Below are 19,633 nucleotides of genomic sequence, written 5' to 3' on the forward strand. Positions count from 1 at the left end.
CGGTTCCCCTCAATCACACGTTTTACCCCCCAATTCGCCCCCTTTCCCCCCAATTCCCCCTTCTCACCTCTCAGTCCCCCCAAATTCCCCCCAAACCCCCCGTTTTTCCCCCCAATTCCCCCCCTTTTCCCCCCCAATTGCCCCCCTTTTCCCCCCAATTCCCCTTTCTCACCTCTCAGTCCCCCCAAATTGCCCCCAATTCCCCTCTTTCCCCCCCCAAATCCCCCTTCTCACCTCCCAATCCCCCCCAATGCCCCTCAAACCTCCCCTTTTTCACCCCAATTCCCCCCAACCCCCCCCTTTTTCCCTCCCAATTCCCCCTTCTCACCTCCCAGTCCCCCCCAATTCCCCTCTTTTCCCCCCATTCCCTCACAATTCCTCCCCCAGGACCCCTCCCCAGGATATCCTGAGCCCCAGGACGAGCAGGATGAGCCCCAGGACCCCCCAGAACCCCCCCAGGACCCCTCCCAGGATATCCTGAGCCCCAGGACCCCCCAGGACCCCCCCAGGACCCCTCCCAGGATATCCTGAGCCCCAGGACCCCCCAGGACCCCCCCAGGACCCCTCCCAGGATATCCTGAGCCCCAGGACCCCCCAGGACCCCCCCAGGACCCCTCCCAGGATATCCTGAGCCCCAGGACCCCCCAGGACCCCCCCAGGACCCCTCCCAGGATATCCTGAGCCCCAGGACCCCCCAGGACCCCCCCAGATTCCCTCCCAGGATATCCTGAGCCCCAGGACGAGCAGGATGAGCCCCAGGACCCCCCAGTACCCCCCAGATCCCCTCCCAGGATATCCTGAGCCCCAGGACCCCCCAGGACCCCTCAGGACCCCTCCCAGGATATCCTGAGCCCCAGGATGAGCAGGATGAGCCCCAGGACCCCCCAGATTCCCCCCCAGGATATCCTGAGCCCCAGGACCCCCCAGGACCCCCCCAGATCCCCCCCCTAGGATATCCTGAGCCCCAGGATGAGCAGGATGAGCCCCAGGACCCCTCAGGGCCCCCCAGGACCCCTCCCCAGGATATCCTGAGCCCCAGGATGAGCAGGATGAGCCCCAGGATCCCCCAGGACCCCCCCAGATTTCCCCCCAGGATATCCTGAGCTCCAGCACCAGCAGGATGAGCCCCAGGACCCCCCCCAGGACCCCTCAGGACCCCTCCCAGGATATCCTGAGCTCCAGCACCAGCAGGATGAGCCCCAGGACCCCTCAAGATCCCTCAGGACCCCTCCCAGGATATCCTGAGCACAAGGATGAGCCCCAGAACCCCTCAGGACCCCTCCCAGGATATCCTGAGCCCCAGGACCCCCCAGATTCCCCCCCAGGATATCCTGAGTGCCAGGACCCCCCAGGACCCCTCAGGACCCCTCCCCAGGATATCCTGAGCCCCAGGACGAGCAGGATGAGCCCCAGGACCCCCCAGATTTCCCCCCAGATCCTCCCCCAGGATATCCTGAGCCCCAAGACGAGCAGGATGAGCCCCAGGATCCCCCAGGACCCCCCAGATTCCCCCCCAGGATATCCTGAGTGCCAGGACCCCCCAGGACCCCTCAGGACCCCTCCCCAGGATATCCTGAGCTCCAGCACCAGCAGGATGAGCCCCAGGACCCCCCAGGACCCCCCAGATTTCCCCCCAGGATATCCTGAGCTCCAGCACCAGCAGGATGAGCCCCAGGACCCCCCAGGACCCCCCAGATTTCCCCCCAGGATATCCTGAGCTCCAGTACCAGCAGGATGAGCCCCAGGACCCCTCAAGATCCCTCAGGACCCCTCCCAGGATATCCTGAGCCCTAGGACCCCCCAGATTCCCCCCCAGGATATCCTGAGCCCCAGGACCCCCCAGATTTCCCCCCCAGGATATCCTGAGCCCCAGGACCCCCCAGATTTCCCCCCCAGGATATCCTGAGCCCCAGGACCCCCCAGGACCCCTCAGGACCCCTCCCCAGGATATCCTGAGCTCCAGCACCACCAGGATGAGCCCCAGGACCCCCCAGATTTCCCCCCCAGGATATCCTGAGCCCCAGGACCCCCCAGAACCCCTCAGGACCCCTCCCAGGATATCCTGAGCCCCAGGACCCCCCAGATTCCCTCCCAGGATATCCTGAGCCCCAGGACGAGCAGGATGAGCCCCAGGACCCCCCAGATTTCCCCCCAGATCCTCCCCCAGGATATCCTGAGCCCCAGGACCCCCCAGGACCCCCCCAGATTCCCCCCCAGGATATCCTGAGCCCCAGGACCCCCCAGGACCCCCCCAGATTTCCCCCCAGGATATCCTGAGCCCCAGGACCCCCCCAGATCCCCTCCCAGGATATCCTGAGCCCCAGGACGAGCAGGATGAGGCCCAGGGCGGGCATGTAGGAGCCGATGGACACGAACCTGGCCAGGGAGGGCAGCAGGTACAGGAAGTAGGACTGGTGCAGCCGCTCCAGGAGGTTGTTCAGCTTCCGGAACATTCCCTCCAGAGTCCTGGGAAGGAGGTTAAGGAAAGGTCAGGGGAGACCCCCCCACAGCCCCCTGTCCTGGGGAGGGACCCCCCAGTGTCCCCTGGGCACCCCCCAAGCCCGGGCAGGGACCCCAGAGCTGCTCCAGGGGGTTGTTCAGCTTCTGGAACGTTCCCTGCAGGGTCCTGGGAATGGGGCAGGGGAAGGGGAGAGACCCCCCCCAAGCATCCCCCAGGACCCCTCAGACACCCCCTGGACCCTCCAAGCCCCCCCCGGACCCCCCAAGCCCCCCCCGGACTCCCCAAGCCCCCCCCAGGACCCCCCAAGCCCCCCCCGGACCCCCCAAGCCCCCCCCGGACTCCCCAAGCCCCCCCCCGGACCCCCCAAGCCCTCCCCAGGACCCCCCAGACACCCCCAGGACCCCCCAGATGCCCCCAGGACCCCCCAAGTCCCTGCAGGACCCCGCAGACATCCCCAGGACCCCCCAGACATCCCCAGGACCCCCCAAGCACCCCCCAAGCCCCCCCAGATACCACCATGACACTCAGGACCCCACAGACACCTTCAAGACCCTCAGGACCCCCCAGGACCACCCCAGACACCGCCAGGACCCCCCTCCAGGACCCTCAGGACCCCCCAGACACCCCCAGGACCCCTCAAACACCTCTAGGACACTCAGGAGACCCCAGGACCCCCCCAGACACCCCAGGACCCCCCAAGCCCCCCTAAGCACCCCCCAAGCCCCCCCAAGCCCCCCCAATCCCCTGTAGGACCCCTCCCGCCCCCCCAGGACCCCCCAAGCCCCCCCAGGACCTCCCAGACACCACCATGACACTCAGGACCCCCCCAAACACCTCCAGGATCCTCAGGACCTCCCAGGACGCCCCCAGACACCCCCAGAACCCCCCCAGACCCCCCTCCAGGACCCTCAGGACCCCCCAGACACCCCCAGGACCCCCCAAACACCTCTAGGACCCTCAGAACCCCCCAGGACCCCCCCAGACACCCCAGGACCCCCCCAGCCCACCTGCCCAGCACCCCCAGGTCGAACTTGTGCTGCCTGAAGCTGTTGATGCCCCACAGGGTCAGGGACCCCCAGGACCCCCCCAGACACCCCCAGGACCCCCCAAACACCCCCAGGACCCCCCAGACACCCCCAGCCCCCCCCCAGATCCCCTCAGGACCCCCCCAGACCCCCCAGACCCCTCCAGGACCCCCCCAGCCCACCTGCCCAGCACCCCCAGGTCGAACTTGTGCTGCCTGAAGCTGTTGATTCCCCCGCAGGGTCAGGGACCCCCCAGACACCCCAGGACCCTCAGGACCCCCCCAGACACCCCAGGACCCTCAGGACCCCCCCAGACACCTCCAGGACCCTCAGGACCCCCCCAGACACCTCCAGGTCCCCCCAGACACCCCCAGACCCCTCCAGGACCCCCCCAGCCCACCTGCCCAGCGCCCCCAGGTTGAATTTGTGCTGCCTGAAGCTGTTGATCCCCTGCAGGGTCAGGGACCCCCCAGGGCCCCCCCAAACACCCCCAGGACCCCCCAAATGCCCAGGACCCCCCAAACACCCCCAGCCCCCCCCAGACCCCCCCAGGACCCCCCCAGCCCACCTGTCCAGCGCCCCCAGGTCGAACTTGTGCTGCCTGAAGCTGTTGATCCCCCGCAGGGTCAGGGACCCCCAGGACCCCCCCCAACACCCCCAGGACCCCCCAAACACCCCCAGGACCCCCCAGACACCCCCAGCCCCCCCCCAGCCCCCTCCAGGACCCCCCCAGCCCACCTGCCCAGCGCCCCCAGGTCGAACTTGTGCTGCCTGAAGCTGTTGATGCCCCGCAGGGTCAGGGACCCCCCAGAACCCCCCAAAACACCCTCAGAACCCCCCCAGACCCCTCAGGACACCCCCAGACCCCCCCCAGCCCACCTGCCCAGCGCCCCCAGGTCGAACTTGTGCTGCCTGAAGCTGTTGATGCCCCGCAGGGTCAGGGCCTCCACCCTGAAGCGCAGGAAGAGCCCGTGGGCCCCCCCGGGCCCCCCCCCGGCCTGGCCCAGCACCATCAGCCCCAGGGTCTGCAGGCTCTGCCCGTAGCCAGGCCCCGAGGGACCCTCCGGGGGGGGCAGCTGGGGGGGGGACACGGCAAAAAGGGGAAAGGGGGGGTCACCCAGACAGCCCCTGGCCCGGGGAGGGACAGCACAGGGACCCCCACCCCGGGGGGAGACCCCCCCACAACACCAAACCCCGAGGGGGAGAGACCCCCACCATAACCCCCAACCCCAGGGAGAGACCCCACAGCATCCCCTGGGCAGCCCCCACCTCAGAGAGACCCCCCAATAGCCCCCCAGCCCACAGAGAGACCCCCCAATAACCCCCCAGCCCAGAGAGACCCCCCCAGTAACCCCCCACCCCGGGGGGAGACCCCCCCACAACCCCAAACACCGAGGGGGAGACCCCCCAATAACCCCCCACCCCAGAGAGACCCCCCAATAACCCCCCACCCCAGAGAGACCCCAATAACCCTCCACCCCAGCGAGACCCCAATAACCCCCCACCCCACAGAGACCCCCCAATAACCCCCCACCCCAGAGAGACCCCCCAATAACCCCCCACCCCACAGAGAGACCCCCCAATAACTCCCCACCCCAGAGACCCCCCAATAACTCCCCACCCCACAGAGAGACCCCCCCAATACCCCCCCCATCCCAATGAGAGACCCCCCAAAAACCCCCCACTCCAGAGAGACCTCCCAATAACCCCCCATCCCAGAGACCTCCCAATAACCCCCCACCCCAGAGACCCCCCCCAATAACCCCCCACCCCAGAGACCCCCCCCAATAACCCCCCATCCCACAGAGACCCCCCAATAACCCCCCACCCTACAGAGAGAGACCCCCCAATAACCCCCCACCACAGAGAGAGACCCCCCAATAACCCCCCACCCTACAGAGAGACACCCCCCCAACCCCAAACCCCGAGGGGGAGACACCCCAATAACCCCCCACCCCAGAGAGAGACCCCCCCCAATAACCCCCCATCCCACAGAGAGACCCCCCAATAACCCAGAAGGGATGGGGGGGTCCCAGGGGTCAGGATGGGGGTCCCATAGGGGATGGGGGGTCCCAGGGGTCTGGGGAAGGGGGGTCCCATAGGGGATGGGGGGGTCCCATAGGGGATGGGGGGGTCCCATAGGGGATGGAGGTCCCAGGGGTCAGGATGGGGGTCCCAGGGGGGTCTGGGGGGTCCCAGGGGTCAGGATGGGGGTCCCATAGGGGATGGGGGGGTCCCAGGGGTCAGGATGGGGGTCCCATAGGGGATGGGGGGGTCCCAGGGGTCAGGATGGGGGTCCCAGGGGGGCCTGGGGGGTCCCAGGGGTCAGGATGGGGGTCCCACAAGGGATGGGGGTGTCCCACAGGGGATGGGGGGGGTCCCAGGAGTCAGGATGGAGGTCCCAGGGGTCAGGATGGGGGTCACAAAGGGGATGGGGGTCCCAGAGGGGATGGGGGGTCCCAGGGTTCAGGATGGGGGTCCCATAGGGGATGGGGGTCCCATAGGGGGTAGGGGGGTCCCAGGGTTCAGGATGGAGGTCCCAAAGGGGATGGGGGGTCCCAGGGGTCTGGGTGGGGGTCCCAGGTGTGAGGATAGGGGTCCCAGGAGGGTCTGGGGTCTCCTCACCTCCCCAAATGGGGGGTCCGTGTCCCCCCAGCACCAGGAGGATGTCCTGGGACCCCCCCAGCACCCCCCAGCGCCCCCAGTGAGGGTCCCCCTGGCCCCCCCGGCAGGGAAGGGGGTCCCCCCAGCCCCCCCAGCACCCACCTTGCAATGGAGGGTGCAGAGCAGCCCCTTTCCCTGGCAGCAGGGGACCCCCCCAGCACCCCCCAAATACCCCCGGGGAGGGTCCCCCCGGCCCCCCCCCGGCAGGGAGGGGGTTCCCCCGGCCCCCCCAGCAGAGAGGGGGTCCCCCCAGCCCCCCCAGCACCCACCTTGCCCTGGAGGGTGCAGAGCAGCCCCTTTCCCTGGCAGCAGGGGACCCCCCCAGCGCCCCCCAAATACCCCCGGGGAGGGTCCCCTCGGCAGGGAGGGGGTTCCCCCGGCCCCCCCAGAAGGGAGGGGGTCCCCCCGGTGCCCACCTTGCCCTGGAGGGTGCAGAGCAGCCCGTTCTTCTGGCAGAAGGAGTGGAAGAGGTTGAGCAGGTCCAGGTTGGGCAGTTGCCCGTTCAGCCCCTCCACGGCCACGTCCACGCTGGTCACCACGTCCGTGCTCAGCTCCAGGGCCACCGCGGCCTGGATGGCCCCTGCCCGGCCTGGGGTGCCCCCCGACTGCACATCTGGGGGGACAGACCCCCATCAGGGCCCCCACAGCACCCCCAGATACGTGGGACCCCCCCCCAGGACAGCACTCAGCTCCAGGGCCACTGCAGCCCCTGCCTGGCCCGGGGTGCCCCCCGACTGCACATCTGGGGGGGCAAAGACCCCCATCAGGGCCCCCCTGGCACCCCCAGACATGTGGGACCCCCCTGGGAACCCCCAGCTCACTGCTCAGCCCCAGGGCCACCATGGCCTGGATGGCCCCTGCCCGGCCTGGGGTGCCCCCCGACTGCACATCTGGGGGGACAACACCCCTGTCAGACTCTCCATGGCACCCCCAGACATGTGGGATGCCCCCCAGGACCCACCTGGGACCCCCCAGGTCACTGGTCAGCTCCAGGGCCTGGATGGCCCCTGCCCAGCCTGGGGTGCCCCCCCACTGCACATCTGGGGGGGCAGACCCCCATCAGGGCCCCCCTGGCACCCCCAAACATGTGGGATGCCCCCCAGGACAGCACTCAGCTCCAGGGCCACTGCAGCCCCTGCCCGGCCCGGGGTGCCCCCCCACTGCACATCTGGGGGGACAGACCCCCATCAGGGCCCCCCTGGCACCCCCAGACAGGTGGGACCCCCCCGGGATGGCCCCTGCCTGGCCTGGGGTGCCCCCCCACTGCACATCTGGGGGGACAGACCCCCATCAGGGCCCCCACAGCACCCCCAGACATGTGGGACCCCCCCCGGGACCCCCGGGGCACTGCTTGGCTCCAGGATGGCCCCTGCCTGGCCCGGGGTGCCCCCCCACTGCACATCTGGGGGGGCAACACCCCTGTCAGACCCTCCATGGCACCCCCAGACACGTGGGACCCCCCCAGGACCCCCCCCCGGGACCCCCGTGTCACTGCTGAGCTCCAGCCACGGTGCCCAGGATGGGCCCAGCCCCTCCCAGTGCTCCCAGTCTCACCAGTAAGGGTGGCTCCCAGCACCCCCTCACTGCCCTGACACCCCCCAGCCCCTCCCACTGCTCCCAGTCTCACCAGTAAGGGTGGCTCCCAACACCCCCCAGCCCCTCCCAGTGCCCCCAGTCTCACCAGTCAGGTTGACATCATGGTACCCCCTCACCCCCAGTCCCTCCCAGTGCCCCCAGTCTCACCAGTCAAGTTGACATCACGGTACCCCCTCACCCCCAGCCCCCCCCAGTCCCTCCCAGTCTCACCAGTAAGGTTCACATCATGGTACCCCCTCACTCCCAGCCCCCCCCAGTCCCTCCCAGTCTCACCAGTAAGGTTGACATCATGGTACCCTGTCACTCCCAGTCCCTCCCAGTCTCACCAGTAAGGTTCACATCATGGTACCCTGTCACCCCCAGCCCCTCCCAGTGCCCCCAGTCTCACCAGTAAGGTTGACATCATGGTACCCCCTCACCCCCAGCCCCTCCCAGTGCTCCCAGTCCCTCCCAGTCTCACCAGTCAGGTTGACATCATGGTACCCCGTCACCCCCAGTCCCTCCCAGTGCTCCCAGTCTCACCAGTCAGGTTGACATCATGGTACCCCCTCACCCCCAGCCCCTCCCAGTGCTCCCAGTCTCACCAGTCAGGTTGACATCATGGTACCCTGTCACTCCCAGTCCCTCCCAGTGCTCCCAGTCTCACCAGTCAGGTTGACATCATGGTACCCCCTCACCCCCAGCCCCCCCCAGTCCCTCCCAGTCTCACCAGTAAGGTTCACATCATGGTACCCCCTCACTCCCAGCCCCCCCAGTCCCTCCCAGTCTCACCAGTAAGGTTGACATCATGGTACCCTGTCACTCCCAGTCCCTCCCAGTCTCACCAGTCAGGTTCACATCATGGTACCCCCTCACCCCCAGCCCCTCCCAGTGCTCCCAGTCCCTCCCAGTCTCACCAGTAAGGTTCACATCATGGTACCCCCTCACCCCCAGCCCTCCCAGTGCTCCCAGTCTCACCAGTAAGGTTGACATCATGGTACCCTGTCACTCCCAGTCCCTCCCAGTCTCACCAGTCAGGTTCACATCATGGTACCCCCTCACCCCCAGCCCCTCCCCGTGCTCCCAGTCTCACCAGTAAGGTTCACATCATGGTACCCTGTCACTCCCAGCCCCTCCCAGTGCTCCCAGTCTCACCAGTAAGGTTGACATCATGGTACCCCCTCACCCCCAGCCCCTCCCAGTGCTCCCAGTCCCTCCCAGTCTCACCAGTCAGGTTGACATCATGGTAGGCCTCCAGCCAGGCCTGGGTGCCCACCAGGTCGTGCTCAGTGACCAGGAAAATGATGTCCTTGGCCCAGTAGATCTGCCCTGGGGGGGCAACTGGGCTGCTGGGGCTGTACTGGGACAGGCCCAGTGCAGCCCAGTACGCTCCAGTCCCTGCCCAGTGGGACCCCTGGCAGTGCTGCCCCCCCGAAAAAGCCAGCCCCCCCCCTCCCCAGGTGCCCTTCACTCCCACCCCTCACACTCCCCCTGGGCAGGGACCCCCAGGGCACAGGGACCCCCCCAGCCCAGGGACCCCTCAGCTCCCCAGGGACCCCTCAGTTCCCCAGGTGACCCCTCAGGGTGCCCCCTCAGCTCCCCAGGGACCCCTCAGGGTGCCCCCCCAGCCCAGGTGACCCCCCAGCTCCCCAGGGACCCCCAAAATGCCCCCTCAGCTCCCCAGGGACCCCTCAGGGTGCCCCCCCAACCTGGGTGACCCCTCAGGGTGCCCCCCCAGCCCAGGTGACCCCTCAGCTCCCCAGGGACCCCTCAGGATGCCCACCCAGCTCAGGTGACCCCTCAGCTCCCCAGGGTGCCCCCCCAGCCCAGGTGACCCCTCAGGGTGCCCCCCCAGCCCAGATGACCCCCAGTTCCCCCAGGATGCCCCCCCAGCCTGGGTGACCCCTCAGCTCCCCAGGGACTCCCAGGGTGCCCCCCCAGCCCAGGTGACCCCCAGTTCCCCCAGGATGCCCCCCCAGCCCAGGTGACCCCTCAGCTCCCCAAGGACCCCCAGGATGCCCCCCCCAGCTCCCCAGAGACCCCTCAGCTCCCCAGGGACCCCTCAGGGTGCCCCCCCGGCCCAGGTGACCCCTCAGAGTGACCCCCAGCCCAGGTGACCCCTTAACTCCCCAGGGACTCTCAGGGTGCCCCCCCCAGCTCCCCAGAGACCCCTCAGGATGCCCCTCCCAGCCCAGATGACCCCCAGTTCCCCTCAGGGTACCCCCCCAGCCCAGGTGACCCCTCAGCTCCCCCAGGGACCCCCCCAGAGTGCCCCCTAACCCAGGAGACCCCTCAGCTCCCCCAGGATGCCCCCCCCAGCTCAGGTGACCCCTCAGCTCCCCCAGGGACCCCAGGATGCCCCCCCCCAGCTCCCCAGAGACCCCTCAGCTCCCCCAGGGACCTCTCAGGGTGCCCCCCCAGCTCCCCAGGGACCCCTCAGCTCCCCCAGGGACCCCTCAGGGTGCCCCCCCAGCTCCCCAGAGACCCCTCAGCTCCCCCAGGGACCTCTCAGGGTGCCCCCCCCAGCCCGGGTGACCCCCCAGCTCCCCCAGGGACCCTCAGGGTGCCCCCCCAGCTCCCCAGGGACCCCTCAGCTCCCCCAGGGACCTCTCAGGGTGCCCCCCCCAGCCCAGGTGCCCCCCAGTTCCCCCAGGGAGCATCCCAGGGGATCTCTGTCCCCCATAGGACCCCCCCGTGGCCCCCATCCCCCCTGGGTGCCCCTCAGGTACCCCCCCAGCCCAGGTGACCCCTCAGCTCCCCAAGGACCCCCAGGATGCCCCCCCCCAGCCCAGGTGACCCCTCAGCTCCCCAGAGACCCCTCAGGGTGCCCCCCCAGCCCAGGTGACCCCTCAGGGTGCCCCCCCAGCTCCCTGAAGCATCCCAGGGGATCTGTGTCCCCCGTGGGGCCCCCCCCATGCCCCCCATGCCCCCCGGGTGCCCCCCCCAGCCCCGAGCCCCCTGCCCACCCCTGAAGTAGCCGGCCAGGGCGAGCAGCAGCCCCACGGCCTGGTTGTTCTTGGTGCCCTCGGGCAGGGGCACGAGCAGCACCAGGGCCTCGGTGCTGGCGGCGCGGGGGGCCCGCAGGATCCCGTACACGTTGGTGCCCCGCACCAGCTGGGGGGCACAGGGGGGGTCAGGGGAGTCACGGCCCCTCGGGGACACTCCCTGCCAGCCCCGGGGTGCTGGTGACTCCCAGCATCCCCAGGGACCCCCCAGTCCCTGCCCAGCACAGCCCCAGCCCCTCAGGGGACCCCCATCACCCAGGGGACACCCATCACCTCAGGGCACCCCCATCACCCCAGGGGACACCCCCTGCCAGCCCCAGGGTGCTGGTGACTCCCAGCACCCCCAGGGACCCCCCAGTCCCTGCCCAGCACAGCCCCAGCCCCTCAGGGGACCCCCATCACCCAGGGGACACCCCCTGCCAGCCCCAGGGGGACTCCCGGGACCCCCAGGGACCCCCCCAGCCCCTCACTTGGCTCTCCCTCACTGCAGAGACTCCCCAGCACCCCCTGGGACCCCCCCCAGCCCCAGGGACCCCCCAGTCCCTGCCCAGCACAGCCCCAGCCCCTCAGGGCACCCCCATCACCCCAGGGGACACCCCCTGCCAGCCCCAGGGTGCTGGTGACTCCCAGTACCCCCAGGGACCCCCCAGCCCCAGGAACCCCCCAAGCCCCCTGCCCAGCACAGCCCCAGCCCCTCAGGGGACCCCCCATCACCCAGGGGACACCCATCACCTCAGGGACCCCCATCACCCCAGGGGACACCCCCTGCCAGCCCCAGGGTGACTCCCAGCACCCCCAGGGACCACCCCAGCCCCTCACTTGGCTCTCCCTCACTGCAGAGACTCCCCAACACCCCCAGGGACACCCCCAGCCCCAGGGACCCCCCAGGCCCTGCCCAGCACAGCCCCAGCCCCTCAGGGCACCCCCATCACCCCAGGGGACCCCCCATCCCAGCGAACCCCTCATGGCAGGTGTCCCCCCATGGCAGGTGACCACCAGCCCCCAGGGGATCCCCCATCTCCCTAGGGCACCCCCATCACCCCAGGGAACCCCCCATCCCAGGTGCCCCCCCAAGGCAGGTACCCCCCCATGGCAGGTGAGTACCAGCCCCCCAGGGAACCCCCAGCACCCCCAGGGGCCCCCCCAAAGCAGGTGCCCCCCCATGGCAGGTGACCACCAACCCCCCAGGTGACCACCAGCCCCCCAGGGGACCCCCATCACCCCAGGGGACCCCCATTTCCCCAGGGGACCCCCATCACCCCAGGGGACCCCCCATCCCAAGGGCCCCTCCATGGCAGGTGCCCCCCCAAGGCAGGTGACCACCAACCCCCCAGGGGACCCCCCCACCCCTCCAGAGGACCCCCATCACCCCAGGAGTCCCCTATCCCAGGGGCCCCCTCATGGCAGGTGACCACCAGCCCCCCAGGGGACCCCCCACATCCTCAGGGGACCCCCATCGCCCCAGGGGATCCACCAGCCCCCCAGGGGACCCCCCAGCACCCCCAGAGGACCTCCATCACCTCAGGGGACCCCCCATCCCAGGTCCCCCCATGGCAGGTGACCACCAGCCCCTCAGGGGACCCCCATCACCCCAGGGGATCCCCCACACTCCAGGGACTCCCCACCAGCTCAGGTGCCCCCCCAGGAGCCCCCCCGTGCCCGAGCAGCCCCCCAGGAGCCCCCCCATGCCCGGGCAGCCCCCCCAGGAGCCCCCCCGTGCCCGGGCAGCCCCCCGGGAGCCCCCCATGCCTGAGCAGCCCCCCCAGGAGCCCCTCCGAGCCCAGGTAGCCCCCCCACGAGCCCCCCCGAGCCCGGGCAGCCCCCCCAGGAGCCCCCCATGCCTGAGCAGCCTCCCCAGGATCCCCCCCGTGCCCGGGCAGCCCCCCCAGGGGTCCCCCACTGACATATCTCTCGTGGGCCTCGTCAGGGAAGGGCAGAGTCCTGGAGAAGGGCTGGCGATGGACCTCCAGCCCCAGGGACCACATGGTCTGCTCCAGCCACGCCACGGGCAGCCCCCTGCACGGGGGGGGGACATTGGGGTCAGGGACACACCTGGGACAGCCCCTGAACCCACAGGGACAGCCCCCTGCACGGGGGGGGGGGACACAACGGGGTCAGGGACACACCTGGGACAGCCCCCCAACCCCAGACACAGCCCCCCAACCCATAGGGACAGCCCCCTGCATGGGGGGGGACACAACGGGGTCAGGGACACACCTGGGACAGCCCTGCAATCCCAGACACAGCCCCCCAACCCACAGGGACAGCCCCCTGCACGGGGGGGGGACACTGGGGTCAGGGACACACCTGGGACAGCCCCCTGCACGGGGTGGGGGGACATTGGGGTCAGGGACACACCTGGGACAGCCCCCAACCCACAGGGACAGCCCCTCAATCCCAGAGACAGCCCCCCAACCCACAGGGACAGCCCCCTGCATGGGCGGGGGGGACATTGGGGTCAGGGACACACCTGGGACAGCCCCTGAACCCACAGGGACAGCCCCCTGCACGGGCGGGGGGGACACTGGGGTCAGGGACACACCTGGGACAGCCCCCCAACCCCAGAGACAGCCCCCTGCATGGGGGGGGGACATTGGGGTCAGGGACACACCTGGGACAGCCCCTGAACCCACAGGGACAGCCCCCTGCATGGGGGGGGACATTGGGGTCAGGGACACACCTGGGACAGCCCCCCAACCCCAGAGACAGCCCCCTGCCCGGGGGGGGGACACAACGGGGTCAGGGACACACCTGGGACAGCCCCCCAACCCCAGAGACAGCCCCCTGCCCGGGGGGGGGACATTGGGGTCAGGGACACACCTGGGACAGTCCCTGAACCCACAGGGACAGCCTCCTGCACGAGGGGGGACATTGGGGTCAGGGACACACCTGGGACAGCCCCCCAACCCCTGGGACACAGGGACAGCCCCTCAATCCCAGAGACAGCCCCCCAACCACCAGGGACAGCCCCCTGCAAGGGGGGGGGGGGGACATTGGGGTCAGGGACACACCTGGGACAGCCCCTGAACCCACAGGGACACTGGGACAGCTCCCCAAACCCCAGGGACAGCCCCCCAACCCACAGGGACAGCCCCCTGCACGGGGTGGGGGGGGACACAATGGGGTCAGGGACACACCTGGGACAGCCCCCCAATTCCAGAGACAGCCCCCCCAACATCCAGGGACAGCCCCCTGCACGGGGGGAGACACAACGGGGTCAGGGACACACCTGGGGCAGCCCCTGGGACACCCCCCAACCCCTGTGACACCCCCCAACCCCTGCCCGGGGGGGGGGACACTGGGGTCAGGGACACACCTGGGACAGCCCCCCAACCCCAAGGACAGCCCCCCCAATTCCCAGAGACAGCCCCATGCCCGGGGGGAGGGGGGGACATTGGGGTCAGGGACAGACCTGGGACACCCCTGGACACCCCCCAACCCACAGGGACAGCCCCCTGCCCGGGGGGGGACATTGGGGTCAGGGACACACCTGGGACAGCCCCCCAACCCCAAGGACAGCCCCCCCAATTCCCAGAGACAGCCCCATGCCCGGGGGGGGGGACATTGGGGTCAGGGACCTCCCGAGGGCACCTGGAGGGGGGGGAGATGGGGAGGTGGAGGGGGGAATGCCCTCGGGGGGGGGCAGATGGGGAGGTGGAGGGGGGAATGCCCTCGGGGGGGGGGCAGATGGGAAGTTGGGGGGTGGGAAAGAGCGGGGAAGGGGCTCAAGAGCGCGGGGAAAGGGCTGGAGGGAACGGGGAAGGGGCTCTGCCGTTGTGCCCCCCCCGAGCCCCAAGTACAGCCCCCCCCCCCCAAGGGGCTCACCCCGCTCTCTTCCCGTGCCCCCCGATCCCCCCCAGTGCCCCCCCAGGGTCTCACCCCGCTCTCTTCCTGTGCCCCCTGATCCCCCCAGGGGCTCACCCCACTCTCTTCCCGTGCCCCCCGATCCCCTCCAGTGCCCCCCCGAGGCTCACCCCACTCTCTTCCCGTGCCCCCGATCCCCCCCTGTGCCCCCCATGCCCACACCACTCTCTTCCCGTGCCCCCCGATCCCCCCCAGTGCCCCCCCAGGGGCTCACCCCACTCTCTTCCCGTGCCCCCGATCCCCCCAGAGGCTCACCCCACTCTCTTCCTGTGCCCCCGATCCCCCCCTGTGCCCCCCATGCCCACACCACTCTCGTCCCGTGCCCCCCGATCCCCCCCAGTCCCCCCCAGGGGCTCACCCCACTCTCTTCCCGTGCCCCCAATCCCCCCCAGGCTCACCCCGCTCTCTTCCCGTGCCCCCCAATCCCCCCCAGTGCCCCCCCATGCTCACCCCACTCTCTTCCCGTGCCCTCAATCCCCCCCAGGGGCTCACCCCACTCTCTTCCCGTGCCCCCGATCCCCCCCTGTGCCCCCCATGCCCACACCACTCTCTTCCCGTGCCCCCCGATCCCCCCCAGTGCTCCCCCAGGGGCTCACCCCACTCTCTTCCCGTGCCCCCCGATCCCCCCCAGGGGCTCACCCCGCTCTCTTCCCGTGCCCCCCAATCCCCCCCAGTGCCCCCCCATGCCCACCCCACTCTCTTCCCGTGCCCCCCAATCCCCCCAGGCTCACCCCGCTCTCTTCCTGTGCCCCCCGAAGTCTCGGGCGAGGCCGAGGGCGCGGCTGCCCAGGTCGGAGCCCTCCTCCACCATGGTGGAGCCCATGGCGTTCTCCGACAGGTACGTGCGGGGCGCCAGGGCGGGCAGCAGCAGGAACCAGCACAGCCCCCCCAGGTAGCTCAGCACGCTGGGCAGGGGGGCACGGGGGGATCAGGGGGGATCCCAAACCCTTCTGAGCCCCCCAAAACCTCCCTGAGCTCCCTAAACCTCCCCAAACCCCCCATGCGTAGGTGTGGGGGGCAGGAACCAGCACAGCCCCCCCAGGTAGCTCAGCACGCTGGGCAGGGGGGCACGGGGGGGTCAGGGGGAATCCCAAACCCTTCTGAGCCCCCCAAAACCCCCCTGAGTCCCCCAAAGCTCCCTGAGCCCCCCAAAACCCCCCTGAGCCCCCCAAAACCCCCCTGAGCCCCCCAAACCCCCCATGGGTATGTGTGGGGGGCAGGAACCAGCACAGCCCCCCCAGGTAGCTCAGCACGCTGGGTGGGGGGCACGGGGGGGTCACGGGGGATCTAAAACCTCCCTGAGTCCCCCAAAACCCCCCTGAGTCCCCCAAAGCTCCCTGAGCCCCCCAAAACCCCCCTGAGCCCCCCAAACCCCCCATGGGTATGTGTGGGGGGCAGGAACCAGCACAGCCCCCCCAGGTAGCTCAGCACGCTGGGCGGGGGGCACAGGGGGGTCAGGGGGGGTCTCAAACCCTTCTGAGCCCCCCAAAACCCCCCTGAGTCCCCCAAAGCTCCCTGAGCCCCCCAAAGCCCCCCTGAGCCCCCCAAAACCCCCTGGGTACATGTGGGGGGCAGGAACCAGCACAGCCCCCCCAGGTAGCTCAGCACGCTGGGCGGGGGGGCACGGGGGGGTCAGGGGGGGTCCAAAACCCTTCTGAGCCCCCCAAAACCCCCCTGAGTCCCCCAAATCCTCCCTGAGCCCCCCCAAACCCCCATGGGTAGGTGTGGGGGGTAGGAACCAGCACAGCCCCCCCAGGTAGCTCAGCACGCTGGGTGGGGGGCACGGGGGGGTCACAGGGGATCTAAAACCTCCCTGAGTCCCCCAAAACCCCCCTGAGTCCCCCAAACCTCCCTGAGCCCCCCAAAACCCCCCTGAGCCCCCCAAACCCCCCATGGGTATGTGTGGGGGGCAGGAACCAGCACAGCCCCCCCAGGTAGCTCAGCACGCTGGGCAGGGGGGCACGGGGGGGTCAGGGGGAATCCCAAACCCTTCTGAGCCCCCCAAAACCCCCCCTGAGTCCCCCAAAGCTCCCTGAGCCCCCCAAAACCCCCCGGAGCCCCCCAAAACCCCCCTGAGCCCCCCAAACCCCCCATGGGTATGTGTGGGGGGCAGGAACCAGCACAGCCCCCCCAGGTAGCTCAGCACGCTGGGTGGGGGGCACGGGGGGGTCACGGGGGATCTAAAACCTCCCTGAGTCCCCCAAAACCCCCCTGAGTCCCCCAAAGCTCCCTGAGCCCCCCAAAACCCCCCTGAGCCCCCCAAACCCCCCATGGGTAGGTGTGGGGGGCAGGAACCAGCACAGCCCCCCCAGGTAGCTCAGCACGCTGGGCAGGGGGGAACAGGGGGATCAGGGGGGATCCCAAACCCTTCTGAGCCCCCCAAAACTCCCTGAGCCCCCCAAACCCCCATGGGTAGGTGTGGGGGGTAGGAACCAGCACAGCCCCCCCAGGTAGCTCAGCACGCTGGGCAGGGGGGCACGGGGGGGTCACGGGGGATCCCAAACCCTTCTGAGCCCCCCAAAACCCCCCTTAGCCCCCCAAACCTCCCCAAACCCCCCTGGGTACATGTGGGGGGCAGGAACCAGCACAGCCCCCCCAGGTAGCTCAGCACGCTGGGCAGGGGGGAACGGGGGGGTCAGGGGGAATCCCAAACCCTTCTGAGCCCCCCCAAACCTCCCTGAGTCCCCCAAAACCTCCCTGAGCCCCCCCAAACCTCCCCAGACACCCCAAAACCCCTCTGAGCCCCCCCAGCCCCAACAGATAACTCAACAGATTGGAGGGGTAGAGGGAGGGCCACGGGGGACCATCCCAAACCCCCCTGAGCCCCCCAAACCCCCCTGAGCCCCCCCAAACCTCCCCAGACACCCCAAAACAACCCCAAGCTCTCCCAGCCCCCCCAGGTAGCTGAGGACAGTGGGTAGGGGGACACAGGGGAGTCGGGGGGATCCCAAACCCTTCCTGAGTCCCCCAAACCCCCCTGAGCCCCCCAAACCTCCCTGAGTCCCCCCAAACCTCCCCAGACACCCCAAAACACCCCCGAGCTCTCCCAGCCCTCCCAGGTAGCTGAGGACAGTGGGACACAGGGGGGTCAGGGGGGATCCCAAACCCTTCCTGAGCCCCCCAAATCCTCCTGTGTCCCCCAAACCTCCCCAGACACCCCAGACACCCCAAAACAACCCCAAGCTCTCCCAGTACACTGGGCGGGGGGTCAGAGGGGTCAGGGGCACCCCCAAAACTCCTCCTGGCTCCCCCTGGACTCACCAGAGTGGGAGGCACCCCCCCAGACCCCCCCCAAAGCCCCCCTGAGCCCCCCCCGAGCCCCCCACTCACCAGAGGGGGGTGTTGAGCCGCAGCACGAGCCGGGCCAGCGCCCGCCGGCACTGGGGGTCCGACAGCAGCCCCATGGGGGGGCCGGGGAGGTTTTGGGGGGTCTGGGGGGGAAACAGGGGGTCAACTGGCATGAGGGGGGAACCAGGGGTGCCCCTGACCCAGCCGGGACCCCCCCGGGACCCACCCTGTCCCTGCCCCACAGACCCTCCTACAGCCCCCTCCCCATCTTAACCCTAACCCACCACCCCGTCCCTGCCCCACAGTCCCCACAGCCCCCTCCCCACCCCACTCGGGAACTCCCCTGGACCCCAAAGACCCCACAGAGCCCCCTCCCCACCCCACAGACCCCACCACCCCGTCCCTGCCCCACAGCCCCTCCCACAGCCCCCTCCTCACCCCACAGCCCCCTCCTCACCCCACAGCCCCCTCTCCACCCCACAGCCCCCTCCCCACCCCACAGACCCCTCCTCACCCCACAGACCCTCCCACAGCCCCCTTCCCACCCCACAGCCCCCTCCTCACCCCACAGCCCCCTCCCCACCCCATAGACCCCACCACCCCGTCCCTGCCCCACAGCCCCTCCCACAGCCCCCTCCTCACCCCACAGCCCCCTCTCCACCCCACAGCCCCCTGTCCACCCCACAGCCCCCTCCCCACCCCACAGACCCTCCCTCACCCCCCTCCCCACCCCACAGACCCCTCCCCATCCCACACAGCCCCCTCCCCATCCCGCAGACCCTCCCACAGCCCCCTCCTCACCCCACAACCCCCTCCCCATCCCGCAGACCCTCCCACAGCCCCCTCCTCACCCCACAGCCCCCTCCTCACCCCACAGCCCCCTCCTCACCCCCCAGACCCTCCCTCACCCCCTCCCCACCCCACAGCCCCTCCCTTCCCCACAGACCCTCCCTCACCCCCCTCCCCACCCCACACTCCCCCCAAGGCCCAGTCCTTCCCCCACCACCCCACGGCCATATCCCGCGTTCCCCCCGCACCCCACGGCCCCACACGGGCCCGACCCTGCTCTCCCGCCCCTCTCTGACCCCCCAACCCCCCTCAGGACCCCCCAAAACCTCCCAAAACCCCAAAATCCCCCAAAATCCCCCCAAATCCCCCCAACCTGGGGCAGCGCGGTCCGGCCAGGCCGCTCAATCGCTGCCGGAGCCGCGGCCCAGGGCAGGGGGCGGAGCGCGGACACATCGATCGAGCGGCAGGAGAGGGGCGGGGCAAAGGGAAAGGGGCGGGGCACGGGAAAGGGGCGGGGAAAGGGGCGGGGCAAGGGGCGGGGCAAAGAGGGTAATGGGGGGCAAAGAGGGGTGAAAATGGGGTGTAAGGGGGGACAAAGGCGGGTTTTGGGGGGAACAGAGTAAGGGGGGGAAACAGAGGGGGCAAAGGGGAGATCTGAAGGGGGGCAAAGGGAGGGGTAAGAGGGGTACAAAGGGAGTTTTAGGGGGGACAAGGCGGGGTGACCGGGATTTCAGGGTGCTCAGGATGTTGAGGTGTTCCGGATTTTGGGGGGGCTCAGGATTTGGGGGCGTTCTGGATTTCAGGGCGCTCAGGATGTTGGGGTGTTTCAGATTTTGGGGGGGCTCAGGATTTGGGGGTTCCCAGGATATCGGGATGCGCGGGATTTTGGGGTGCTCAGGATTTGGGGGCGCTCGGGATTTTGGGGTGTTCGGGATTTTGGGGTGCTCAGGACTTCTAGGTGC

General features: G+C 69.7%; 3 protein-coding genes across 3 annotated transcripts in view; 2 read left to right on the forward strand and 1 right to left on the reverse strand.

Moving 5' to 3' along the window:
• The window catches only part of LOC116792633 (poly(U)-binding-splicing factor PUF60-like), a 39,357-nt gene extending 38,826 nt beyond the window's left edge, over positions 1–531 (forward strand). Inside the window, exon 10 of the mRNA XM_032699756.1 lies at positions 388–531. Within this exon, the coding sequence (XP_032555647.1) occupies positions 388–531 (144 nt within the window). The remainder of the gene's footprint in view (positions 1–387) is intronic.
• The window catches only part of LOC116797962 (erythroblast NAD(P)(+)--arginine ADP-ribosyltransferase-like), a 471,907-nt gene that overhangs the window by 289,653 nt on the left and 162,621 nt on the right, over positions 1–19,633 (forward strand). The window lies entirely within an intron of this gene.
• On the reverse strand, positions 1,359–19,108 carry GPAA1 (glycosylphosphatidylinositol anchor attachment 1). Its single transcript, XM_032699879.1, has 10 exons — positions 19,045–19,108; positions 17,925–18,025; positions 15,326–15,499; positions 12,635–12,746; positions 10,692–10,839; positions 8,953–9,054; positions 6,567–6,763; positions 4,366–4,562; positions 2,288–2,466; positions 1,359–1,381 (listed from the first exon to the last, which is right to left on the reverse strand). Exons 2-10 carry the CDS (start codon positions 17,996–17,998, stop codon positions 1,359–1,361), a joined length of 1,206 nt encoding a protein of 401 aa, XP_032555770.1. The 5' UTR covers positions 17,999–18,025; positions 19,045–19,108.

Source organism: Chiroxiphia lanceolata, chromosome 1, assembly GCF_009829145.1.
Source record: "Chiroxiphia lanceolata isolate bChiLan1 chromosome 1, bChiLan1.pri, whole genome shotgun sequence".
Classification (NCBI taxonomy): Eukaryota; Metazoa; Chordata; class Aves; order Passeriformes; family Pipridae; genus Chiroxiphia; species Chiroxiphia lanceolata.

Bases quoted from the DNA above. Each gene is read 5' to 3' on its own strand.
- GPAA1 (XM_032699879.1), bottom strand. From the start codon at position 17,998: ATGGGGCTGCTGTCGGACCCCCAGTGCCGGCGGGCGCTGGCCCGGCTC. The intron at 15,500-17,924 runs GTGAGTGGGGGG...CCCCCTGCCCAG, and splicing joins CGGCTCAACACCCCCCTCTG to CGTGCTGAGCTACCTGGGGG. The intron at 6,764-8,952 runs GTGAGACTGGGA...CTGTCCCCCCAG, and splicing joins CCATGATGTCAACCTGACTG to ATGTGCAGTCGGGGGGCACC.